This window comes from Colius striatus, chromosome 17 (genome assembly GCF_028858725.1).
Source record: "Colius striatus isolate bColStr4 chromosome 17, bColStr4.1.hap1, whole genome shotgun sequence".
Classification (NCBI taxonomy): domain Eukaryota; kingdom Metazoa; phylum Chordata; class Aves; order Coliiformes; family Coliidae; genus Colius; species Colius striatus.
This window is the reverse complement of record NC_084775.1, coordinates 12709209-12736276: the sequence shown is the minus strand read 5'-3', so window position 1 is coordinate 12736276 and position 27068 is coordinate 12709209. Positions and strand designations below refer to the sequence as shown.

General features: G+C 49.1%; 1 protein-coding gene across 2 annotated transcripts in view; it reads left to right on the top strand.

Moving 5' to 3' along the window:
- Positions 1–4599: 4599 nt before the first annotated feature.
- The window catches only part of LOC104559824 (transmembrane protein 132B), a 232101-nt gene continuing 209632 nt past the window's right edge, over positions 4600–27068 (top strand). The window contains exon 1 of one of the 2 annotated variants that reach the window (XM_062009941.1): positions 4600–4684. In XM_062009941.1, the coding sequence (XP_061865925.1) occupies positions 4600–4684 (85 nt within the window). The remainder of the gene's footprint in view (positions 4685–27068) is intronic. The other variant, XM_062009942.1, reaches the window with a different exon arrangement.

Genomic DNA, 27068 nt, shown 5'->3' with positions numbered 1-27068 from the left:
GAGAGGATGAGGCCAGTCTTTGTTCTGTGGTGCCCAGTGACAGGACAAGGGCACAAACTGGAACACAGAAAGTTCCACTGGAACACAAGGGGGAACTCCTTTGGTGCTGAGGTGGGGGAGCCCTGGCCCAGGCTGCCCAGGAAGGGTGTGGAGGCTCCTTCTCAGGAGGTTCCCAAACCCACCTGGACACGTTCCTGTGCCCCCTGAGCGAGGAGAACCTGCTTCAGCAGGGGGTTGGGCTGGATGGGATCTGGAGGTTTACTGCCTTCCAGGGGACCTCACCCAGACCATGGTGCTCTCTGCACAGCAGCTGGGTTTGGATTGTCTTTTCCCAGAGCTGCTCACAGGTTTCCTTGTTTTAGAGGCACCTGATGCCTTGACAAGCACAGCCCCTCTGATTTCCCAGCACACTGCAGGTCATGACTTATCCAGCTGGGAAGGAAATATTTTGCTTTCCTATATTTATTTTCCTCTTTTGTACTTTAACTAAATAACTCAAGTCAATTTCCCAAAGCTCCTCAACACACAAAATCAAAATATTTCTGTTCAAAAGGACCAAACCTATTTAGATGTTGCCATTTCCTTCCCCCAGAACTGTTTGTGGAGTTTGACCTGGATCCACAAGCTGCTTTTGTGACCCCCAAAACAGGAGTTTGAGACAAATCAGGGTTGGTTGTTTTTTTGGAATCACCTCACTGCTTTGAGGTTTGGCAGACTTTTATTATAAATGCTGATCTAATGAGCTTGGCCACAGGGGTACAAAGTGATAAAAGCTATGGGAAGCTTTCAAATGCTCTAACACACCTCAAAGGGTAATTAAATGTAATCCTTTCGCATTGTTATTAAACGCTGGCAGAGGAAAAGCTGAGAGAAGAAAATATTCAGCTCCTGCCCCCTCTTACCAGATACCCATCCAATTCTGATAGTAATTTTGCAGATCCTTTGTTGCAGATCCTGTAGATCCTCCCTCCCCTGCTCTGAAGTCCAAGTGTGGGGATCAGCAGAATGAGTGCCCACAGACCGAGAGCTGGTGTCACCTGAGAGTTTGACCCAGCAGAGTGGCAGAGCCCTGCACCAGATGAGACTGGCAGGATGAGGAGGTCCCTCTGCCCTGTGGGAGGGAGGGATCCTCAGCCTCCCCAGAGAGGAGTTTCTTCCTCATCCTGCTTTGGTGAGTGTGGGGGTCACACAGCCCAAGGGATGGCACTTCTGCCATCCCTTGTGCCATATAGAGCTCTGTGGTGCTCAGGCTCCCGATTCCCTTCAGGAAAGAAGTGTTTAAACACAGCTCAGGGTCTGAGCATCCTTCCCTTCTCTCCCAGCTGGGTATTTGTATGCTACAACATCCTTAAAATCCTTGCCCTTACTGTTTACCTCAGGGTGCTCCTGAAACCTTCAGTCTTTTGACATTTGAGTGATGTAAAAACCCAACAGCTTTCCATAATGCTGCAATGTCTTTCAAGCCTTTCATAACACAAGTTGCCTCTGTGTGCAAAATCATTCCAGCAGGAAGAAAGCATAGCAAAAGCCCACTGGGATAACTTGAAAGAGAATCTCCTTTGGGAAAAGGATTGTTTTGAGGCTTGTAAACGGGAGACCAAGCTGATGGCACCAGCAGGCTCTGGGTAGCTCAGCAGCAGCTCCTCACTTTGCTCTTGCACCAGAAGAAGATGGGAAGAGACAAGGCATGCTGTACACTGCTAAGGAGCTGGGAAACAGCTCAGTGGCTGAACCAGCCACCAGAAGCCGACGCATTGTGCAAACTCAGTCAAGGAGCATTTATCGTCCTGCTGCTTTGAGGAGGAAGCTGTGCCTCAGCAGCTGCAGCTATTTATGTTGTTGATTCATCTGCAATCCTTCCTTAATGCTTTAAAAAAAATTCCTCAGGAATCTCCTTCTGTTTTCTCAAACCTCCCCTTCTACAAGCCAGGGAAGTAACTCCCAGCTGCCCTTATGGCCAGTGACCCGCTGGGTTCTCTGAGGGCTCTGCTCCTCGCCAGCAGCAGTCCCCAACGGTTCCTGTCACAGCAGTGACTCCTCTGCCACGAGGCTTTCTGGGCTGGCAAATCTCTATTTCTGATGCCCTTTCTCTGGGATAACTTCTGTTTTCACCTGTTTGTTTATACATAGTCCCCAGTGTCCAGCAGCAAAACCTTCCAAAGAGTTTATTGGCGTTTTATTCTGTTTTGGTTTGTTTCCTGCAACACCAACAAACCAACCTGCAGCAAGAGGGGAGAGGGCAATGCCAGAGAAGCCACGTTACCATCTGCAGACGTCACCTAACGCTTGGTTCCACTTTTTTCACCTGGGTGATATCAGCCTTTGTTAGAAGACAAAGCCATTAAAGCAGTTTGTAGAGAGTGGGAGAAGATCTCACTGCTTTATGTGGCTGAGGGGCATATGATGAATCAGTACAGCTTTACTACTCATCTTAAGCCCAAGTCTGGAGAGGTTTTAAGCAGCCTTAGTCCTGCATGCAGCTGACAGGGTCAGGGCTGAGCACCTCTCAGCCAGCACACCTGGAGTCTCTTCCTCGTCAGCACCATTTCCACCTGCAAAACTTCTCACTTTGGAGTTTCTTTCAAATGCTGGTAATTGCATCACACTGAACAACGTGTAGCAATGCTGGAACAAAGTCTAAACACTCTCCTGTGTTGCTGTGAAGGTGACACTGTGGTGGAGGCTCCTGGGCCAGGTGAGAGGGCAAGTGAAGGCCCCGGTCCAGTGCGCTCCAGCTTGGGGCTGTCTCTGGTTTGGAGTTGCAGAAGAGAGTTGTCATGTACCCACCTTTGCGCCATGCACACTCTGCTACCCCTCCCTGCCCCGCTGTCCCCAGGGAGGGCACTGGGTGGCAGGGCAAAGCTCATGGATGCTCTTTGCAAGCTCTCCTCACAGCAGAAGCCTCACAGCAACCCGCTGGGGTTGGGGCAGCGCATGTGCCTCTGCCTGGCTGCCCACAGCAAACCCAATGTGCCCCCAGCCCCCCACAAGAAAGCAACAGGGCTATCTGAGGCAGCTAATCAACTTCTTTTGGATCAACAAGTTCCATTAGCAGCTAAACAGCCATTTTAAACCTGTTATATTTTGTTATATCAAGTACCACGAGCAGACAGCAAGATCATCTTTGTTACTGCATCTTCTAAACTTTTATTTGTTTTGCTGGCTGTGAAGAAATCAAATCTTTGGGTTCTCTTGGTTTGTTTTTTCCCCCCTCCCTGATGTGCCCAGACCCTCCAGCCCGTCTGGTTTCTGTGTGGGTGACTCGTGCCACCACACGACGTTTCCTCACACGTGAGCCCAGCGTTTGTGTGCATGGGAGAGTATTAGACTTAAATTTTTCATGACATTCATAGGAGTGGTTATGGAGGCAAACAAGATTACAGCAAGTACTACACCAAAGCTTGTTTATGCAGGGAGAGGAAAAAAACAAATCACCCCAACCAAACTCCACGACATGTTTGCAAAGCTGTGCAAGGCCCCGAGGGGACAGCTTTTAAGGTGTTTTCCCTGTCCTTTCCCCCCCGCTACCTTGCTGTTTGGATTGCGTGTGCACCGTGCCAGCTCCCGGCTCCCAAAGGGTCAGCTTTCAGTGAAGCAGCGGTGCCGGCGGTGGGCTATGGGGGGTGCGGTGGGCTGCAGGGGTGGGTTTTGGGGCTAGAGGGGCGGTGCGGTGTGGGCACGCAGCTCAGTCCCAGGGCGGAGGCCGTGCTCGCCCTGCCGCGGCACGCCCGTGCGCTGTCCTTGTCCTTGTCCCTGGGGCGTTCCCCCCGCCCGGCTCCGCCGCCCCTCGCGTGTCCCCCCGGCACGCGCCGCCGCACGCGCCTCGGGCCGCCCCCCGCCCCCCCCCCCAGCCGCGCGCAGGGCCGCGCGCAGGGCCGCCGGTGGCCACCAGGGGGCGCGCGCGCTCTTCCTGCTGCCTCGCGCCCGCCCTCAGACACCCCCCCGCAGCCCCCCCCAGGCGCGGGTCCGGACCCACCGGGCACGGAAACTTCTCCGGGGCAACGTGCAGAAAATACCACACGGGGCTCCTCTGCCTCACCCCCCCGGGAGCGCCGGCCCCGCTCCGGCTGCCCGTGAGCCCGGGCCGCAGAGGAGCACCTGAGGGGCGGCCCCACCGAGCCGCTGCCGCCCGGCCCCCCACACCCCCCCGCAGGTGAGCGCAGCGGCTCCGCTCCGCCCAGCCCGGCCCGGCCCCGGCCCGCCCGCGCCGCAGCCCCCGGCACCGCGCCCGCCTGCCCCGGGGGAGGGCTCCCGAGCCCGCTCCCGATCCTCCCGCTGCTGCTGCTGCGGTTGCCGAAGCGGCGGGCGGGGGCGGCGCCGGCTGCCCCCCGCCCCCCTTCCCCATCCCAGGGCGGCGATGCGGCGGGGGCGGCCCTGAGCGCGGGGGCGGCGGGGAGCGGGGACACCCCCCTCTCCCCTCCCCTCCGCGGGGCTCCCGGCCCCGCCGCCGGACGGAGTGACGGACCGAGCGGCGGCCGGAGGCGCGCAGCGGCGGGGAGCGGGCGGGCGTGGGGGGAGTGGTTACCGGCTCCGCCGCGACACCCCCAGCCCCCCCCCACCCGCCCCGTTAAGCCGCCCCTCTCCAAATAAATCAGCACCATGACTACTTCTGGGCATGGAACAAAGAGGATGCTCTCCTGGGGCCCCGCGCTGCTCCTGGCGCCGCTGCTGCTCCTGTGCCGAGGTAACCCCGGTTCTGCCGCCGCGACCCCGACCCCGTGGTTTGGTGTTTTGGTTTGGTTTTATTTTGTTTTTTTTGGGTTTTTTAAAAACTCTTTCTTTATTTTACCTCCCCCCACCCTGTTTTTATCGATGGCTGTTTCCCCCTTCCCAGCCCTCCCACCGACGTGCCCCCCGCGGGCGCTCCGCGCAGCTCTGCGCGCCCGCGGATGGAACACACGCACATCCCCATCTCTTGGCCGCACAAAGTTGTCCGCATCCACCTGCACCGCGGCAGCCCCCACGCTGCATCCACAGTCGCCTCCCTGTGTCCTGTGTGTTTCCCCCCTCGCCCTGTTCCCCACGCGTGTCGTGGGCTCCCGACCCCCTGCGCGGAGGCTGCCTCGCGGCTTCGGCTGCTGCCAGTGGGTCGCTGCCGGGTTGGGGGCGGGGGAAAAGGAAAAGTTTGGGCTTCCCGGAGCGCTGGGGGCCGGGAGTCGTGTCGAGGGGTTTGGGGCTTCCCACGGGGTCCTGGCCCCTCGCCGCTCCCCGCCTCCCTCTGCCTTCGGGGAGAAGCGTGGGGGAAGATTTGCAGGAATTAAATCCCTTAGGTAAAATAATACTAGTGCTGCCTTTCCTGCGCTTCATTTTAAGGAGAGCGGTTTTCCAGGGGCTGGCGGGGAGCAGGATCAGGCCCTTAGGTGAGCTGAGGTGGGATTTCCTAATCGCGGCCAGCAGCTCGCCTACGGCTCGGAGCATCGCTCCCTGCTCTCTTGTGTTTTTCTTTTCTTTTATTAGCCCCAGCTGAACTCGGGGGCAGCTTTTTGGGTGCCAGGTGCGAATGTTTGCGGGGAAGGGCCCACCCCCGTGCCGACAACCCGAAGTGCTGCCCCTGAGAAAGTCTTTTGCAGGACTTCTCTCCTGGCGTATTTTCCTCTGCTTGCTCGTGTGAGCTCCCTGGCAGATGTTGCTCTTAATAAATAGAGGTTGTTAAAAGAAAATTAATTAAGGTGCATCGGTGCTGAAGCTGCTCGGTGGTTCGTTTGCTTTTACTGCTGCTCGGGACAGCGCTCGTGGTTGGCTGTAGAGCGGAACCTGAGATGCTGGGGAAACTTCACCGGGGCTTTAGGGTTTTGCCTAAATGTAAGGATTTAAGGGAAAAAAAAAAAGGAGTGATCCGTGGGAGGGGTAAAAACAGTGACTGTCATTCCTGGGGAGGATATAGGAAGTGCATTGTGATAGGGAAGTGCTTCGGAAAAAGTCCCTCCAGGGACAGTAGGAATAATTCGCTGGGACGGAGGTATCAGCTTTGGGGACACATATACAAAGGATAGAACGGGGTCCTTCCTCTCTTATTGCTTCCCCTGCTCTCCAGCTCCTTCCTTTGTGTGCAGCCACGGGGGCACTTAGAAACCTTCTCCTGAGCAGGACATGGAGAGCAGAGTATGGCATGCAAGGTTTTGGGGTGCAGGGCACAGAAAGCAGAGTGCAGGTGGTGGGGAGTGGGGCACTGAGCACGGGACACAGCGCATGAGTTGCCTGTGGGCCAGCACTGCCCCGGTGGACCGAGGGCTTTCTGTTGCTAGCCTCATGCCCAGTGCTTAGTGATGCTCTCCAGAGTTAAGAGCAGCAAGGAAGCAGGTTTTCTGGGTTTTTTTTTGTGGGTTTTATTTTTGGTATTTTTTATTGCTTTGAGACATTAATGATAATCTTTTCTCTGATATTTCCCCCTCCCGTTGCCTTCTGTGTGGGTAGCTGCCATGGTGAGATTGGGTTGTGGGTGTAATTCTTCCAGCGCTCTGAGCGCTTAGACATATGGAAACCCACTTTGAAACAGTTTGTGGCTGCAAACCTACCGTCGAACCCATCCATCCCTCTCCACTGCTCTCTGAAGCCTCCCTGCACGACGTGCGCGGCGGAAACTCGCAGCGCGCTTTCAGCTCAAGCTGTGAATCATGACTCCCTCCCCAGCCTGCGTTCTATTCTCTCCTCTCCAGGCTGTAGCATCCCTTTGCGTTCGCTGTCCTTGCCCTGTCCCACCCCTGGTGTGGCCTGCTGTGGAGAACGGGGTTTCGGATTTGGTGAAACCTCTTTGGTAAGAGGCGAATAGCAGCCGTGTCCGGGCCCGCCTCTCTCCGGGGCTGTGCTGACCTTCCCGCGGCTCGCTGCGCTCCAAGTCTCCCTTTTCCTCTGGATTACAGGGGTTAACGAACCACATCTTGGTTTGGGTTGTTGCAGATGGGAGAGACACCTGCATGAGTCATGCCGCGGTGCTGCCATCTCCGCAAAGCTCGCGGCACACACACACGGTCGCGTTGGGCACTTGCCATTTTTCTCTGTTTATTCGCCTTTCCTTCCCCCTTGCCGGGGCCGGAGATGCGCCTCTCCAGCCTCTCCAAAGCGGGTGGCATTTGTTCGCCTGTCAGGCAGGTCTCCTAAATAGCTTTGTGAAGGTCTAATGAAGAGATCAGTCTCCTGTCGCCGGATCTCCGTCGGCGCGGCCGCTGGCGCGCAGGGCTGCGGGCAGAGCGTGTGCGTTTGGCAGCCGAGGGCCGCTCACACCGAGCTCGGGGATGGCTCTCCCTGGCAGCGGGCCCCCGTTTGTTGCTGGCATCTAGGCAAGGGCTTTTGGCCGCCTCGCTCGCTGGCGACGGCAGAGCTGTCCTGTGAATAGGTGTCCTGTGCCTGACCTGGATGAATTACCTGGGTATGCTGTTTCCCTGCCCGACGCATCCCTCCGGCTCGCTGCCGGGCAGCTCCGTGTGCCCCGGGGCAGGCGTGGGAACGCGGGGCCGGCGGCTGCTGCCGGCGCGGAGCTCACCGCGCAGATCGGCTGCTTCAGCCCCTGCGAGATGCACTTTGGGCTGTCGCGCTCCGTGTGCCAGGAAGGACTTGCAAATTGCTTTAGACTCTGGCTCCAGCGAGGTGTGGGTGGAGAGACATTAGCCCTACTTTATTATGTGTCCCTGTATCACTCTACATAATATGAAGGCACTTTTTATGCAGAAACTCTTCAGGAACAAAAATGAAAGACCTATATTATCTCCTGTACAATGGGTTTGCAGAATGTGATTATACAAACTGTTGAAATGTAGGTTATTTTCCCCACGTTGGTGCAGATCTCACCATTTTATGCAATGACTGTCCAAGCTGATGTGATTTGGGGGATAGTGGGTGGGGGCAGAAGCCTGAAATTATTATACTATCTCTTCTTCCAGCATCCATTAGAGCAATGTATTTTAGATATTCTGATTTTACTTCCTATCAGTGTAAATCTAGAGCAGCTGCTCTGAAGTCAGTGAAACCATTCTGGATTTATGCATCGCTGCTGTTACTGGAGTTGGGCTCTCTGGGAATGCAGGAGGCAACTGTGTGACTTGTCCTGTGCAGCATTTCTTGCTTTGAAAATAACCTGTCACTGATGTTGCAGTCTTCTTTTTTTATCTGCTTGAAATGGGGGAGTCCACATCACTCACTGTTTTCAGAGTTTGCTTATTTTCTTCAGTTTTTTAGGATTGGTCACAAAGCTCCATTCACTGACACCTGATGCTTTGGCTGATCAATGGAGTCTCTTGATGTTTGAATGGCAAAACGGTTACGTTTAAAAATAAATCAATGAAGTGTGATTAATTTGCTGTATTCTATTAGGCACAAAACTTGCACTCTGAGCCTTATTTCCTCTGTGTTTAAGGCAGCTTAGCATGGTGAGCAAGGTCTGAGCCCAGGAGCAGCTGCAGGAGGTCAGAGCAGAGGGTTGCTGAGACCAGGACATGGTTTGTGTCTCAGACAGAGTTTTTGGATCAGGGATACATTCCTGAGCTAGAGATGGCATCCATTTATTTCATTACTGTGTCAGGTTTGCCATCATGGAGTTGGTTGCTCTTTGAGCCCAGGCAGATAGCTAGGTGTGTGCAGCATTTCTGGGCAGGGGCTCTCTTCTTTCCAAGAGTATGGAAAGTGGAGTCTGTGCACCTTGGGGCACAGCAGGGATTTGGACTGTGTAGGGCTTTGCTATTTATACCCATGGAATGGAGATTTCTACCCTGCTGACTCCACAGTGAGCTGGGATTCTCCTGCCCTTCTCTGTAGCTCCTCAGAAATGTCCTTTGTGGCCAGGCTGCTCAGGAGACCTGTGCTGGCTCCTGTCCCAGGAGGGTCCCTTTGCTGAAAGGTGGTGGAAGCGAAGGGCATCGTTAAACATGGCGTTGGGCTGTGATGACTCCTGGTGCTGCTCTTCCCGGCCTCAGCGGCTGAGGCTGATTTGAAGCGTGAGTTTGGCCACAATAGAGAAGTGGCTTCACTAACCCACGTGTCTTGCTTGTGCAGGTGACTGTAACCCTGTCCTGTGTTGGAGGTGTGACCAGGGGGCAAAGGAGAAGTGGCTATCTACTGCCATCTCCCGTGTCCCGTGGGAAGTGAGTGAAATGAAAAATCTTCTGGCTTTATTGAACATCCCAGTGAAAGAGAAGCCATCCCACTGAAATAAGTAGTCAGCTCAACAAATGAAATTCACTGAACTTGAATCTCCCTTCTCCCCCTGTCTAAATATAACTAATGTTTGTTAATGACAAGCAGTGTCTTGAATTGTTGGCATAGCATTAGCACTTGGCCCTGTCAGTGGTTCAGCTGATGTGCAGGTACGTGGTGGTAACAGAGATGCTTCCTGACTCCGACTGTCAAACCCTCTCACGTTAAGTGCTACGGAGGCTGGGGAGTGTGAGTTACCATGTGGTGCTCTAGATGTCATGGAAGATGCTTTGATTTCATGATGTTGGGAGTTTCCCAGCTGGCATTTCAGAGGAAGCCATTCAGAGGAAGTGAGGAGAGGCAAGCAGAGATTGCAAGCAAAGAGAGCTTCTGAGACAGCTTCCAGGTCTGGATGAGGATTGCTCAGTGTCTGGCTTTCCCTGGGTGTTTCCTTTGCCCTCTGTGATGTGGAATCCTGCAGTGGGAAGCAGTGCAAGTGCTGCTTGGAGTGTCTGTGGTGGATGGATTCACCCTGGAAGGACTTCGCTGTTTGTGCAGTGCTTCGCACGATGGACTCGAGTCTCGGGTGCAATGTCAATATTAACACTTCTTCTATGCTATCCAAAAATTCTCTTGCAGCACACTTTCAGCTCTTCTTTGTTTACATAAACGCGTTTGTTTCTGACAGCATTCAGAAAGCTTCATGAATTTATGATGTGCTCTACATTCAAGCACATTTCCCTTTTCCCTTTTTTCTTGTTCTTTTTCCTCCCTGCAACACTCTTTCTTCCCAAATTTTGGTAATGAAATGGCCAGAGGTATGCATATTTCAGCAGGCTATTGAGAGGCAATGTAAACACCATCTCTCATGGAAAATCAGTTTGTTCAAAAAGCAGCCCAGCCTCCCCACTTGATCAATTTGCCTGTCACATGAGATGATTTTAAAAGTGGAGATTACATCCTATCCTGTCTCTCTCAACTTCAGGAAAGGGGAGAAAAATGAAGTGTAGCATTTGGTTCTATCTCTGGTATTTGTGATATTTTTTGGTGATAATCAGGGGTGAAGCAAAGAGGTGTCCCGAGAGAGTGGTGAGGGAGCAGAGGGGCTTCCATGAGCCATGAAGGAGGAGATCTGCAATGGCAGAAAGATGGGCTTCACAGAACCCTAGCATGATGGCAATTGGAAGGGATTTCTAGAAGTCTCTAGTTTCTTCTCTTGTTCCAGTGGGACTTCCCATGTTCCAGTTTGTGCCCGTTACCCGTTGGGGGCTGAGGGAGCTCTTGGGGGGGATTGATGTAGAGGGGAAAAGCATTTTTGGTAGAGAGAGAGAAAATAGCATCCTCCTTACCCGAGAGGTAAAAGTCTTCAGAAGATTAAATTGGAGGTGCAGATATCTTTGGGTTTTTGTTTTGTTTTTTATTTGTTTTGTTTTGCTTGTGTGGGAACACTTCAAAAACAGATGGCAAAGCAGAGATTTATTTGCTGTTAAGTGCAAAGGGCTGGTGCACAGGACCTTATCTGCTTGTGGGCCCTGTAATAAACCTGCCAGCAGGTGATTTAAATCCATTTTTTTCTGATTGAGAGAGTAGTAGAAGGAACAGGGTTTATGTTACTTATGAATTTTATGGGCAATGTTAGATTTTTAAGATGCAGGAGTGATCAGAGCATGGCTCTGTAGCACTGGAGACCTTCATGCCTTCTGTAAAGGATCTTCTCTGTGTCAGAGAAATGAACCATTTTGTATTATTTAGCAGTGGTGCTGCCAGAGCCAGCTGTTTGGATGAGTGACAGATGCAACTATTTCATATCTCAGTTTAGAAGTTGTTGTCAATTAGCCACAGCTTTTGCTTAGCAGCGAGACCTTTGCCAAGATGAGGAAGGAAGGCTGCTTAATGGATGCTGCAGCTCTTGGAACAAACATTTACGCTGCAGCTCAAAAAACAGATGAAACTTGCACCAAAAAAAGACAGAGTCCATGCACCCTAAAAGGGAACCCTTGAGCAGATGGAGCAGGTTTCTATGCAACAAGCAGTAATTAGAAACTCATCAAATAGTTGGTAGCTGCTGACTGTTTTTGGTATTCAGAGTTTTTGATTGAAAAGAGGGCAAGTTTGAGATGAGTTTTGGAAGGAGCTGGCCTGGCTGTGTGTGTGGGACGTGTCTTTGGCTGGTCTGAATGCCTGGTGTGGCAGGAGACAACACGGCATTGGCTCTCCGTGCCTCTGCCCCTGTGGGGCTACAGCAGTCTGAAATGGCACTGGTGGGTTTGAAAGGCACTTAAGAGAGCTGGGAATGGGGGACCCATCAACACAGCCAGCATGTCCTTCACTGAGTGCTAAAAGGACACAACACAGACCCGCACAACGAAAGGGGCCGTTAAGGTGTTCCAACAGAGGCATCTAGAGAGGATGGGGAAAGCTCTCTGGAGGCAGCAGAGCCCTGTCAGGGCAAGCTCAAAGGTCAGTGAGCCTCAGCCATCCCCAGATCATGGGAATCAGAGCTGGAAAAGTTGGCGACTAAGCTGCCTTTCCCGTCTCCAAGGCGTGTTGGATACAGTCTGTTCCCGAGCTGGTGCTCAGTGATGCAGGCAGCAGGACTTCTGCTGCTTCCTTTGGCACAGCATCTCACAGCCCATTAGACCTCTCCTGTATTCCGCCTACATTTTTTCCTCTCTGCTTCATTCCATCATTTGTTGCATGACCTGAAGTCCACAACTCTGCCTCCTTATCTCCTGTCCAAAACCAAACCCAGGCAAAGCTGCAAAACGGGGAGAACTGACTAAACAGCCAGTGGGAAATGCTCGAAAGAAGGAGCTGAGCCTGGCGTGGAAATACGTGTACAGGGGGAGGTTATTTGGACAGTAAAGGACAAGGACTTGAAATGCACGTGGTGATGAGCCATAGATGATGCTCTGAAAATACCCAGAAGGTAGTTACAGTCACACTATCTAATTCATTTCCCACTAAGGCATTCTGCTCCAAGGTGTTTGGAAATAATGGAGTAGCTTAGTTACTAACATTATTAAATCCTCATCTCTGACAGCTATGAGAATTAACATACAAAGGTTTCCTCCTCTTTTAGTTTGTGTTTTAAATGTTACTCATTTCCTGTCTTTGGCTTAGGAGTAGCCCACTGGAAGTTATTAGCATGAGTATTGGTGCAAAAAGGCTCCACTCCATGAAAGAAGAGAAACAAGCAAGAGGAAAACCAGGAGGCAGCATGGATTTTATTGCAGTCAGGGCATTTTTTGTTGTTCTTTTCAAATACTACTTGTTCATTATTCTTCCATCTGTAGATCATAGAAAAGAGAGCTGGCACCATCGACAACATGCTCTGTGCTCTGCCCTTGTCCCCTCAAAGGGCTCCAAGGCATCAGTGCCATGCCTAAAGCCCTGCTGGCAGGGAGGGCAGAGGTGTTGAGGGAACCTGGGCTCTGGGGTTGCTTTTGAAGACAGGTGGGTTTTTTTGTTTTGTTTCTCTTTTTGCTACTGCTCTTTGAGTGAGTCTCACCTTGGACAGGAGGTTGCTGAGGTGGTGTGCCCAATCCATTGGCCTTGGCGTGGTAAGGACTGCATGGGTGCCAACTCCTCCTGTGTGTCCCAGCCCTGGCTTGTTTTGGTGTCTGAGCCACTGGGCACTGCCAAGGCCAGTGGATGAGTCTTGGGGCTCTCTCAGTCTGCTCCTGAGAGTTGACATCGTGAGGCTGAGTGCCATGAGTTATGTTAGGGAAGGACTGAATTAACACTTGTTTCTTATGCTGAGTTTGATTTGCACCAGCCATTTGAACTGTTATGGGAAGCCTTAAGCAGAAGTGGAGACAAAGTGAGTGTTCTTTATTGCTAAATTCAAAGACTGTTCTACAGTGCCCGTGGTGCCTGCCCCATCACCTCCCTGGTGTGATGGAGCCTAGCAGTCCATGGGGACTGGGCACATCTTTTCAGGACTGAACTGAGGAGCTGTTCTTCAGATTGTGCCCTTTTAAACCCCAAATGTCCATGACCTGTACCTTATTTCACCACAAGACCTTCCATATTTGCAACACTATTAGTGTTGTAATGTGATTACTGATGTCTCCTGTGAGGTCTGGGGGCCTTTGAGGAGTATTAGCTCCTGGGTGCAGCTTCAGCTGTGTCTTATCAAAGCATTCTGCTCATCCAGAGTTAAAATATCTTCCTTGCTTTCTCTGAGCATATTGCAGCCCAACACATTAAATGCATTAGAAGGCTTTATTGCATTTAGCCAATTAACAAAAAGGGAAAGTCAAAGAGAAGTCATTGCTTTGGTTGTCACACCAACCAGCAGAACTTTTAGATGGTTTCCCAAACTCCTGTAGGTTCTCTGTCCCCACACCTTCTTGCTCGCTGCACAGTGGTCCCTGCTAGCCCTCCCATAGCCAGTGGGGATAAATTGCTGCATGGTCAGTGCTCAGCCCCTGCTGAAGGTTATGTGGGGAGGAGGTCTGCAGCTGGCTGGGCTGAACTGACCCTGTATCTCTGCTGGTTTGGATGGCTGTGTGGACCCCTGCAGCAGTACAGGCTGGGGTTGTCCCACTGAAAGCAGCTTCACAGAGTGGGACTTGGGAGTTCTGGTGGGCAGCAAACTAAACATGAGCAGCAACTTGCCCTCAAGGCCAAGAAGGCCAATGGTGTCCTGGGGGGCATAAAGAAGAGTGTGGGCAGCAGGTCAGGGGAGGTTCTCCTTCCCCTCTACTCTGTCCTGGTAAGGCCACATCTGGAGTCCTGTGTCCAGTTCTGGGCTCCCCAGTCTGAGAGTGACAGAGAGCTGCTGCAGGGAGTGGAGGGCTCCCAAGATGCTGAGTGTACCGGAACAGCTCTCTGATGAGGAATGGCTGTGGGACCTGGGGCTGTTTAGGCTGGGGAACGGTAGGAGAAACTTGTTTTGTGTTGAGATGAGGGAGCCCTGGCCCAGGCTGCCCAGGGATGATGTGGAGGCTCCTTCTTGGTAGATTTCCAAACCCACCTGGACATGTTCCTGTGCCCTCTGATCGAGGGGAACCTGCTTCAGCAGAGGGTTGGGCTGTGGATGGCCTTTGGAGATCCCTTCCAACCCCTGTCATCATGTGATTCTGTGACTTGTGTCCAAGGCAATGATCGTGATGGGAGTGTGGCCATCATGAGCAAAAGGCTGAGAGCAGAAGCAACCCCAGCCCTAATGGGTATCCATCAAATTGCTCAGCCTGGTTAGGTGTGCATGGTCTGGGAATTGCTGTCTGTGGGACTTCATCATCTGAGTTATTATCTCTAACTCACAGTTATCTCCCTGAATGGCTGTCTCCTATTGAAAACGATCTCTTTCAGCAAGGCACTTGCATTTATTTACTGCACAGCTTCTCCCATTAGTACAATCATTACTCCTTGGACTGGGTTTGAATTCAGAGCATCCCACTGTGGTACTTAAAGAATTAATTACAAGCGATGAAAGAATTCCTCTTAAGACTTCCATGAATTGGTCCAGTTGAAGTGTTTTAGCTTTGCTTCAATTGGTGCAGCTCTTGTCAAAGGATTGTGAGAAAATGCATGGGTCAGTGATTTAGATTAGGCAAATTACGTTAGAAAAATTGATTTGATTTAGAAAGTGAGCTTCCAGATCACAGGGAATTGCCTGCTTCTTTCTCTGCTATGCTGCTTCTCCCTGAAGATGAGTAGAGGCAGATAATTCAGGGTTAAAGTAAGTGGCTATTGTGTAAAAGGTTTGTCTGGAAGTGATGAGAGACAGGTTGACACCTATCTTTAGATAAACGATTATTGACCCATATATTGCTATCTCTGCACGAGCTGGATATCTGGATGGATGGCATGGTTTACAAACAGCACTCACAGGCAGGTTGTGTGCCTTGCTAAAAAAAATTAGGTTCTTATTTTTAGGTTTGAGTTTGATTTAGGTTTTATTTTCCCCCCAGAAGTGGCATTTTGTGCAGCATACCTTCAGAGCTGGTGTGGAGCTGGGAGCGTGTGCTGTGCGGCTGCCTTTGCCAGCCTGGCTCTGTGCTTAGTCATTCCTGGGGCTGGCTGTTTGCTTTTCATGGTTTTGGTAGTTATTTTTGTTTGTTGTTTTTTTTTTTTTTTTACTTCCTTGGATCAAACTGAGTATTTCCACCTGTCCTTTGTCCTTGTCTTAAAGGGACTGCAGTCCTCGTGCTGCAGTGGGATGTCAGGCAGGGGCTGCTCAGAGCATCAGTTCCTAAAATGCACTTTCTGAGTGAGCAGTTCCCTTCCCTGTGCCCTGAGAAGTTTCTTCCAAGTTCTTCTCCCAAGCAGCTGTGTTTTGCCTGTGAGAATGACAGGCTGGGAATGCAATAGCTGCTGGCCATAGACCCAAACTGCTCACGCCTGTTGGTGGGTGGCTTGCCATCATGCGTGGGCTGGTCCCGTTGGGCAGGGCAGCAGGGATGAAGCCCGGCAGAAAGAGTTTCAGTTTTCACTTTCTAAACTGTCTCTTTTACAAAACAGTTAAGGAGACAGGTTGTGTCTAGCACTGCTCTTTGTTTCCTTATCACCTTGCAGAAATTCCACACCTCTTTAAATTCCAGGTTGTTTACTGGGCTGCTGGAGAGATCTCACTTTTGGTCTGACTAGTGCCAGTGGCATTTCTCCTGAAGCATGAAAATCCAGGCATGGGTTTCCAGCCCTGGTAATGGGGTATACCAGTGCTGACATGGCATGTCCCCACACTGTGCAGACAGCCTCTTCACCAGGGTCATGATTGCCAGGAAGAGAAATGATGCTGGGGAGCGCTGGACCAGAGGCTCCTACCAGCAGCTCAATTCAGTGCTGCAAAAAAAGAAAAAGTAGCAGCAAAAGTAGCAATCCATCTGTCCACTTAGTGGGAGAAACCTGAGATCGTTTCACAGTGATCAGCCCCTGGGGTTTTTTAAAAAAACCCAAACAACTGAACAAAAATACTGCAGGTTTTTTGCTCTAACATGGATAACTGGCAAAATCTAAAGCACATGAACGTGCTCAGAGTCTGGGGGGCTTTTTTTCTTCTCCTTTTGACAAATAGAAGCTGTATCAAATTAAAAAAGAGCAAAAAAATAGATTGCTTTTGAGATACCATGCATCTGCCATAACATTTCAGAGGTATCCTCTCCTCCCTGAAACCCTCTAATTAATTGCCAGCAGAGTTTCAGCAAGTGGATGTTTTTTTTCACCCCAGGTACAGTTGGGCAGTGAATATTGTCATGTTTCTCCCAGTAATATATTCTCGAGGTGATGAGTTGTGCAGGTGCATTGCCACCCTATAGCTGCTCAGCTGGATCAGTGTCTCTGTTAAAATCCACAGTAGTCAGGGATTTTAATTTGGTTGTAAAAACTTGCTGCAGGCACTATCTCAGATGACAAAGTCCGGGAGTGTTGGTGGTTTGAGAGTTTTTTTTGGTTTATTTTTTCATCCATTTCTTTCTTTTCTTTCCCCTTAACTGTAAGGACGTGGAGGAAACACACTGCTGGATTCTTGCTCATGTGAATTGACAGGCATTGTGTTGGAGGGAGGTTGTAAAGATTTCTGCCTCCACGTGTTGAAACAGTCATTCAGATTAGAAGAGGAGTCACAAACAGTGGGCTTCCAATGTGGCAAGCTCGAAGGTGTCCATGAGCAGCTCTTGTTGCAATAAGCTGCTGGGGAGAGATGTTCAGGGTGGGTGTTTCTGCAAGCCAGGCGCCGGTGACATGTCCCCACTGGCCCTGGAGGGCCAAGACTGTGGCTCCCTGGGCTGGGCTGCTGACTTGGCCAGTGTTTGAAGTGAGCTGGGGCTGTGGTGAGGGGAGTTGGACACTGAGCACAGGAGTGAGACACAGTGGGGCTTTGCTCTGGGACCAGAGCTGTTGAATTGCAGCAGATGCTTTGCTGCTACACAACAATTTATAATTAAAACACAACTTACCACCTTGATTAGATTAAGCAGCTAAATTCATTTGCAATGTATTTTTTTCCCTTTCATTGTGTAATTAGCAACATATGATGCTTACATTAGCCCAATTAAAAGTTATAATGATTAATTTGCACATCAAAGCCTCCCCATGAATCAACTGGTACTGCACACCGGAGTGAACTCAATTACAGTGCGGTTGTGTGAACACATCCCTGCCTGCTCCCGGGGTGTGATGGATGCTCCAGTGCTGTGATCCCCAGTGTTTCAGTCCTTCTGGAAGTCAACAGTGTCCATGAGCCACTTGTCACTCAATAACTGATGGGGTGATGCTTACCAGGACTTGGCAGTTCCTTCTTTGCATCTGGGTCAGAGTGATGAAACCCAAAGCATCTGACTGACCACGCACCTGGGAGCCTTTAAAAGTGATAATGTTAAGATTACCAACACATTTTGTGGCTTTTTGAATATAAGAATCATTCTGCAGTGTTTTGGCCAAACTCTGAAATATTTTACCCAGGCTAATCTTTGATGAACAGGAGTTTTGCCCTGAAGGCTTTGTACATCAGATTGGGGCTCTAACTAGTAGAGAACCTCACTTAAGCAAGCCAAAAGCAACAAGAAAACTACTATGAGATAATCATAATGAAGTTTCTTTTTTTTGCTTTCCTATGTAGTCATAATACTGGCTGTCTTTCCACCTTCTGCTGAGCTGTGAAAATATTCTGCAAAATGATCTTTTTGAGTTGATGGAAAAGTACACCCCTGTCACCAATATTTTTCTATTGTTCATCAGAGACAGGCTTCGTAACAAAAGAGATCTGTGTTGGAAACGTACATCAGCTGCAAACAGTTTACTCAAAGTTTTCTCCAGCAGCAGGGATGGTTTATGAGTTTCTGCTCCAGCAGAAATGCAGAACGTGGCTTCTAATCTTTCAGAGCAGTGGATGGGGCAGGTTGTAATAATGTATTGCCATTTTCACAAAAGATGGATTTTATATTAAAGGTTCCAGTGGAAAAAGGTCTGGAGGTGTTAAAATATTTATCCATTGTTTCAATTATAGGATGAGGGTACTGTCTCCTTCCCCAGAGCTCTGTGGGGGTTGTAGATGTGTAAGCAGGCAGAAAATGAGCTCCCACCTTTTCTTTTGGTGCGTGTAGGTCTGTGTGTGTGTGTGCACGTGCGGGTGCCCACGTTAAATTGGCAGGGTGTTAAATGTTTTCCCTTTTCCAACCATCAATTTCAATTGAATTTCATAAGCCATTAAAGTTCTCTGCTGCTTCCTTTGCTGTTCCAGTTACGTGAGCTCCAGCCATTTAGCTGCAGGTCCTAGGGCATGATTGCTCTGTGGAGCTGCAAAAGTAAATTTGTTCCTGATGTAGAACCTTTTATATATATATTTATTTTTGCTTTAAAAATACCTCTAACTTGCTGTGAGTGATGGTGTTGGGCTGATGATGTGCATCTTCAAGTTTGGCTTTTTCTTGTCCTCTCCTGGATTCCTCCCCAACAGCATCTTTTTTTCTTTAAAGCATCTTTTGTGCCTAGCTTGAATGGCAAAGTCTTATGAGTAAAGGAAGAAGATTTCTTTTGTTGTTTATATATTTATCCTTAGAATCATGGTGGAAGATCTGACTGGGGTTTCGAGGTTTCTCCCTGTATATTTGAAATGTTTATGAGAATGATACTTAGTTGGATCAAAGGAGATCTACTGGCAGTCCTCTGCCTTTGTTTCAGTACTGGCAGGGTGACAAATAATTAAAAAGCAATCATTTCCCCTTTTCCTACTTTCATGCTCAGAATAAATGAATGGTTGAGATCTCTGTGCTCAAAAATAATTGCTCGTGGCCCTCACAAAAATAAGGAAATCCATAACACTTACCCTTTGAATAGGTGATTTGATCTTTTCTGATTGTGTTTTGCAGTGGTGAGTGTCTTTGCTGCCGGTCTGAGGCTCAACTTGACAAAGTTTACATAGGCTGAGCAGGTTGAGTCTGTGGGAAGGAAAAATGGATAAATAGTTTTGCTGCTTTGGAGAGCAGTTTCTGTGTAGGGAGCAGAGCAGTGGGGGCGCAGCAGGGCTGTGCCACCCTTGTCTGCTGCTAAAACTGTTGTACACAGCATAAAGCTGAAGAATTTGCCAAATCCAGAAGGAATGAAAAAAAAAAGAGTAATTTTTATTTGTCATGTGATTTTAAAATAGCTCAAGTATCTTCTAAAATGTGTGCTTGGGCTGCTGGAAGCTGCTGGGCAGTTCACTGCTGCTCCTGAGGGCTGGTGACCAGGGAGTAGTGTCCACCAGAGCTTTACCAGCTCTTTTTCCTTTCTTTCCTTGCTTTTATGGCAGTGGATGTGAGGATGAACTGCCATATTTTACGTGTCCCCTCCCTTGGATCTGCCACTGCTGTGTGGGACTGCTCTGGCTGCCCATCTCCAGGGACACTCCACCTTCCCGGAACATTAACCCGCTCTTGTTTCCAGCAAAGCCAGGCGTAAAATATTAGGCTGGGCCTCTGCTGTTTATGTGGGGATAACTCCAGCAGTTTCATTCCCTTTTTCTTTTCTTTTCTTTTTTTTTTTACATTGCTAATTGTTGCTCTCAGCCTCAGCTCCTGCTTAATGAAGGCTGCTGGCTGGGAATCACAGAATCCCTGAATGGGGGGGATGATGGGAAGGGCCCTGCAGAGCTCACTCAGCTCAACCCCCTGCTAAAGCAGGTTCCCCTCAAGCACGGGGCACAGGAACGTGTCCAGGTGGGTTAGGAAACCTCCTGAGAAGGAGCCTCCACACCCTCCCTGGGCAGCCTGGGCCAGGGCTCCCTCACCTCAACAGTAAAGAAAGTTTTTCCTTGTGATTAAGTGGGACTTTTATCTTCCAGCTTATGTCCATTACCCCTTGTCCTGTTACTGGACACTACAGAAAAAGATGTCACCTCCCCTTCTCGAGGGGAACTTGCTTTAGCAAGAGGTTGAACTGGATGAGCTGTAGAGGTTTTTTCCACCCTCAACCATTCTGTGATTCTCGGTGGTCCTGGGGGTTTGGATGAGGACTCGTTGTTTCTCCCAAGACAGAGAAGCCCCATCCAGTTGGATGTACGCTCTCACAAGCAGGGCCAATTAATTCTGCTCCAGGCGCTGAGCCAGTGCTGGTAGGAAGCATTGATGAATAGCCAGGCTGTCACTTCCTCCTCTGAGGGAGCATTTTGGGAGGTCAGGAGCCGTGCAGTGGGTGTGTTCTCAGAATGGTTAGCAGCTTGTTTCTGGTGATGAGATACGGAGCTGGCAAAGGTGCTGCTTCCACAGAAGTATCCCCTGAGGATAATACATGAAGTTGGCTGGTGCTCAATGCTTTTTTTAAAAGCTGGCTCTCCACCACATTTATTCTTCTCCAAGTTGTGAGATCCCAGGGTAGTGACTCTGTGCCCTTGGGATGGTTGGAGTTTGGGATTGTTTTTGGAAAGCCTTATCTGATGCTTGCTTGGGAGTCACCAAGCAGCCCTGTGCCAGCCAGTGGTGTCTGGAGGTTGTCACCTCATGGTGGCCTTGCTTTGACTCATCCAAACAAGCTGCAGGTCCTCAAGCAGGCATGTAGGTCTCCCTTAGATGTTGGCAACTTTAATCAGAAAAATTGGATTGAGCATCAGCCTGTCGTCTTATCCTAGAAGGTGGTCACTTCAGGCTGACAATGAGGGACAGAACCTACATTTCCCCTCAACTTTTATCTACAGGAAACACAAAATCCTTCCCATGGTGTTGTTGGAACTTCTGGGGCTCATGGATTTCAACCTCCTCCTCTCTTGTGGCTATGCTGTTCTTTGTGAGAGCATCCATTTACTCAGAAGCCTTTCAGGTAGAGATTGCCAAGGTGGTGAGTGGATGTTTCTCTGCAGGCAAAAGAGGTGATTGAGTGCTGCTGTTGAAAGGAGCCATCCAGGCAGAAACACAGAAATACTCCCTCATGCCTCTCCTTCCCCTGCCCCCAAAAATGAAAAGGTTGTGTTTGTATGGAGATATGATTGTGTGATTGTCCAGCCTGTGGCAGGGGCTGCAAATGACTCCAAATGTCAGTGGTTGCAAATGACTTGGTGCTTCAAGACCAAGAGATTGCCCAGAGCCTCCTGAATATGGCTGTGGAAGTAATCAAGTGCTTGTGTTTAACAAACAACGTGGGGTATTGTTCATTTTTGCTCATAATTAGAGGGAGATGTGAGTGGTTTGATTCCCATATTTTAAGAACAATATTCAGCCAAAGTGATGGACAGGAAAGATGAGAAGAGACTGCTACAAGCCAAAAGCAGCAAACCCATGAAGCAGTGCTAGAGACAGCTTTAAAGCTATGAACATAATTGCCCAAGGAGTCTGCCAAGGAACCAGATGCTCTAAATGAAAGAATAACTTCCATGGCTTGGCATCTGCCTGCGATCCAGGGAAAGGAGGAGGAACAGAGGAGCTGCATAAAGGGCTGGCAAATGCTTGCTCCAGCTGTGAAATGACTACCTTCAAAAATACTTGGTCCATATTGGTATCTTTGTGTGGAGGAGAGCAAACCTGTTGGAGAGAGGAGAGATGATGGCCCCTGTGCCTGTTTTCTGGGCTGTTTGACTCTTCTGCATGTTTGGTGTCAGCACTCTGCAGTGTTTGGCTGCTGGGAAGATCTGGGTGCTGCAGCAGCATAAGCAGGTGGTGTTAAATGAGGAAGATGTGGCTGGGCTGACTTCTGAACCTTCTGGGACCCATTTCTGACCAGAACCATGCAGAATGGTCTGTTTTCCATGCATGGACAAGCTCAGTTGATTTTTAAAACAAGTGGCTCCAGGTGACTTGTCTGAGGTCAAATCACACTTGGCAGTGCTCTGGGTTTGCAAACCAAACTGGAAAGTTCTTGTTATTTTTTCTCCCCAATTTATTTTTACAATTACTGTTAAACAATTGCAGTCCTAGCAGAGGTAAGCAGCTGGGTTTGACATAATCAGTACATAAATAATACCCATCATTTACATGGTGTAAAACCTCTGCAATACAACATATTCCTGAGGTGGCATTGTAAGCACGAAATAAAAAGCCTTTATGGGAAGGGGAGCAGAAATTCAGGTGGAGACATCCTTCTGCATTTAGTGCATCTGGGTAATGGCATTGGTGTTTGCAGCAGTGATGCAGTCTCCTTTCTGCTTGTGCTTGAACCAAGCACCCCAGAAAAAAAGTGGTCGTGGCAATGCAAGGAGCATCTTCAGAGAGCTGTGCTGCCTGGTCTGGCTAAGCACAGCTTCTCACAGCTGGGGAAACTGAGGCAGGAATCCATAATTCGAGGGAACAGAGGAAGTTCATGCAATTGCAGGTGAGGACAGGGGGATAGCACTGCTTGTTTTGAGACAGGGAAAGGAAGGAGAGCTTTGTTGATGGGTTAGGCTTTTTTTTATAGCCTTTTGTTTTCTTGTTTGGATTTGTGGAGAAGTTCAACGTGCTCCTTGAGTGCACAGGGATGAGATAGAGGTGGGAATAGGGTGGAGGGCTCAGGGCTAGGGGCCATCCCTGGTACCCCAAGGAGCCTGGCAGGGAGCAGGAGGCAAATTAAGCCCCTGCCTCTGCACTCTCATGGCAACATGGTGCATCTGTGTCCATCTCTGTAAGTAGTTGTGGATGTTTTGCCTCAAAATAAGAAAGTGTTTTTGCAAGGAGGGGTGGGGGGAGGTCTCTGTGCATTGCCACAGCTTGGGGACACAGCCACGTGCAAGTCAGATAGCCACATCGTGTTGAGTGCTGAATGACTCTGCTTATTAATATAATAAACCAGAGGAACACGCTGTCATGACAGCCTCTGCAGCAAGAATCCAGGGGGTTATTTTAACCAAGGCAGCATTAAATCTTTCTGTCTCCTGAAAATTGCACCCTGGAGGTATGGGCTGTAGGGCAGGAACGTTTAACAAGGGCTTGCAGCCGTTTTTATGCATATCATGGTCTCCAGAACAGTGCTTTGCTGTCTGAGGGTTTTATGTCTTGCTCATCACTATAGTTCAGTTCTTCAGACATGGTAAGGAACAAAGCTCGCTCTCTTTTTTTTTCTTTTCCCTTCTTTCCTTAGTTTGAAGATGAAATTTGCTCTGTTGCAGCACTGGTACAAGACCTTTTCTTCAGATGTGCTGTATGAAAACACACTGTCACCCTCTGCTTTGGAAGCTGGGAAGCGTGTGTGTGTATATGTATATTCTATATATACACACACTACAGAGAGATGTGTGTGTGTATATATAGATACTGTTTTCTCTCTCTCAGATAAAACAGGCCTTTCTCATCTCCTTAACAAAACCTGAGTATTTCATAGGACATGGAACAGCAAATCTGCCGCAGGGGCAATAACAGTCCTCCCCTGCCCGTCTGTCACCAGGATTTGGGCACACAGGCAGGTTTACCAAATCCTCAGAGAAGACCTGTTTTGGGGTTAATGCAAACAGCCTGTCTGCCTCCTTCCGAGCCTGGGAAGTCTCTGAACCCACAGAGAGACCTCTGTGGCTCTAGATTGCCCCATCATCTTACCTGCTCTGGACATGGCCTTCCAGGAGGCTCCGGTCCCTGCTAGGGAGAGAAATGAGAATGAAAAAAGCAAATCTCTTGGAGAAAACAAGTTGAGGAGGCTCCTCAGGCTCCTCCAAAGTATTTTTGCATGGTCCACATGCCAAACTCTGAGCACATTGAGCTGCTCTGTGTTGCTTTACTCCAAAGTAGAGTCGGAGCACCTTGGAGCAGAGGGTGTGATGGTCTCACCGTTGCCAGCCTCTGGTGAAAAATGCACCTGAATATTCCTGTGTTTCCTAGGTGTTGGCTTGACACAGAGGCAGCTCTCTTTTCTTTTTCTCATCATGGAGAGGGTTCAATACATTGTCTGAAATAACTATTTTGCCTCGGCAGGGAGGTTCCTTGAGGCTGTAATTGACTCTTTCTCTCTTTCAAGCAATGGCATTTTACCTGGGAAAGCAGCCAGTCAGTATTTTCATCACAGTAGAATTCAGCCTTGCATGAAAGGGAGGTGGTTCCAGAACTTCCTTGTGGTTTTTTTTTTTTCCTCTTATGATGATCTCATTTTACTTTGTACCCTCTCTACCACCTTTTTGACAGTTTCTCCAGCTCCCTCTTAGAAACATTCCTGTTAGAGAAGCACTTTTTAGTTTCATTGAAACAACACCTGCAGCACCAGCTCATGAATACTGTGGAGCCCTCAGCTGCATCATGATGGGCAGCTGAAATCTCCTTTAAATGACCCTGAAGTAAGGGCTGAATTATTACTGATATTTTTTTTTCCTTGCAATGAGGATATGTGATAACACCAAAGGTAAACTGAAAGTGAAGAAGATGCTGGATAGTGGCAAGAAATTTGAATAGGCCAGGAGTGAAGAATTTCCGAAGCAGAGACAAACTGTTCTTTGTTCTTAGTTTTTTGATGCCACTTTAACGTATTCATGAAAACTGCCTCGATTTAACTTCAGGAGAGAAGAGAAACTACAGCTGAAAAGCTGCTTCCTGTTTTAGTAAGTTTGCTATACTTTAGTTTTTCACCTAGAGGGGTGTTTTTATGGTACTTTTTATCAGCACTTTTCCACACCTGATTCTTTTTAAACAGTGCTCTACACTCTGCAGGAAGGAGATGCTCAGCACAGTTATCCCTGTTTCGCACATAGAGGGAACTGGCAGAGATGTGCAGCAACTTTGGTCTGTGCCAGAGCCAAGAACAGAGATGAGCCTTCAGCTCCTGCATCCTGTGCACTGCAGCACCACACACCCCTGCCCAGGAGCCTTCTGGTCATCCCACTCAACTCAATCTCATTTTTTGTGCCTACCTTTGGGTGCAGTGAATTACTCTCTGTGTGATGAGCCATCAAAGCAGTGGTGTGACTATTTTGGATTATATATCTCCTACATAGCTAAAGGCAGGAAGCCTTGATAGACTTGGCTACTTGTCTGGCCTCTCTTGGCAGTTAAATACTCTGGGGTTGCATACATCCACCCCTCTGCACACTGGTTTTCCCCTCTAGCGCTCTTCCCTCCATTTCTCCACCGTTAACCTGCTCATATTCAGGTGGGATTTAAGAAGTATTGGCTTGGCTTTGCATGATGGAACTGTCAAGTTCTGTTCAGCTCTTCAAGGTAAGTAGACTAGGAGTCTGCAGGTGCTGCTGGTTTGACTGCTTCCTTTGCAAGGTCTGTGCAGCCACCCAGCAAATGAGTCACTGCTGTCTCTCCAGGATAGTGTTGCTTGGACCCACAGTGGTGGGAGATCTGTTGGTGTTATTAGGAGCTTTTTCTGAGATATCTTGTTGATGTAGCAGGACCACCTCTGCCTGTCCATCTCCAGCAGCTGCAGAAAATGAAGGTCTGGGACCAGAGAGTTGTTTTCCAGGAGGTTTTGATCTTTGAAATGCAAAGACAGTTTCCTGCCTGGTACTGGGAAGAACACAATCCTCTGCAATAAATGAGCAAACACCTTCTGCTTAGAAGGGACTTCAAGGAGTTCTGTTGTGCAACTTGTGCTGTGCCTCTTGTGTATAAGCTGAAGACTTTTGTTTCTTAGTCTACTATATCCTCTAAATTAAAAAAAAGAGAAGTCCTCAGAAAAAGAGTAATACAGAGTCAAATCTTCATAGCTTCCCTTGCACAAGTGTGGCCCTCTTGAGGTGATCACAGTACTGATGGGCACAGATCAGGCATATGGAAGTTTGCAGGGTATGAGTTGTAGATTTGAAGGTCTTGCCAGCCCCAAGGCATTTCTTTCCCGTCTTTGCAAATGTTTCTGATGCTGTATAAATACTGACTTTGAGGTTTACTGGCAGCTAACGTTATCACATGCTTTCATTTAAAGCAAAATCAGAGGGCCTGGTTTACATCTCTAAGAGAATTATGAAAGCCCTCTTTGCAGCATTGCAAACAAATGGAGATTGACAGTTATTAGTTTATGATCTAACTGCTCTGACACGGTTTGACACAGAGGGATTTTCAGTCATTGACTACGAGGCATCCCTCGTATGGGCAAGAGAGGGATGCTGAATCCTTCATACCATTGCTGGCCATTTACTTGACCCTCACTGGGGATCTCTCCTGAAGGGGTGAAGGTACCAGTACCCGGCCAGTTGCTGAGCAGAATCCTGCTGTTTTGCAGCAAATGCTGACAAGGGGTTGTAGAATCTGTTTTTCCTTCCCTGCCCTTATTTGGGGGTACTTGGGAGCAATATAGAAAGTGAAGATTATGTTAAGCACATTGCAGGTCACTTGTAGTAGCAATCAGGATGAATCTATCACCTAATAACTGTCTAATAAGTCTGAATTAAATCTTTAATTGAAGGGCTTAATGGGAGGAGTAACCAAAAAAAATAACCAACCTACTCAGTAGCTATTGCTGGGCTGTTCATCATCTCTCCTGTATGAGACCATCACTGCTCATATAGCTCATTTCATCTAATTAAAAGCAGCAGCTCTACTGGAGTAAGGGTTGGGGCAGCACGGGTTTCCCCCTACCGTGGTCGCAGGCACAGTGTGGGCCACTTCTCACAACCCAAAGCACTGCTCTGGAGCCCTGCCCATCATGTCCAGCACATGACATTGCAGCCCTTAAATATGATGGGTTTCATTTGTCACAGCTGTCAGTGACTCAGATTAATCTCTGGTGCCATTAGTCCACCCTGAGCAGAAATCCCAGCGAAGCTTTCTGGTGGTGAGGAGAAGTTTACTCTCTGCTGATAAAAGAGACAAGTATGTTGGTTGCACACTGTGGATGTGCCCAAGCACTCAGGCTGCTTTTTAGGGGTACAGTGAGCTTTGCAGTGAAGTCACTGAGATGCCAGCAAGGAAAACAAGGCATCACCTTGATTAACCAGCAGCATCTGCATCCCGTGATGCTCCAGCGAGTTGAGAGTTAAATAGTTGTAAGTCACATAGAAAAGGCAGAGCGCTTATTTATTTTGCATGCAGTTATTCCTCCTGCTTCTCCTCGTCAGTATTTTGATTGCTGTCAAAATCTCTCTCCTCCCTGGCTGTAGGCAGCAGCGTAAGGATGGGCACACATGGGCT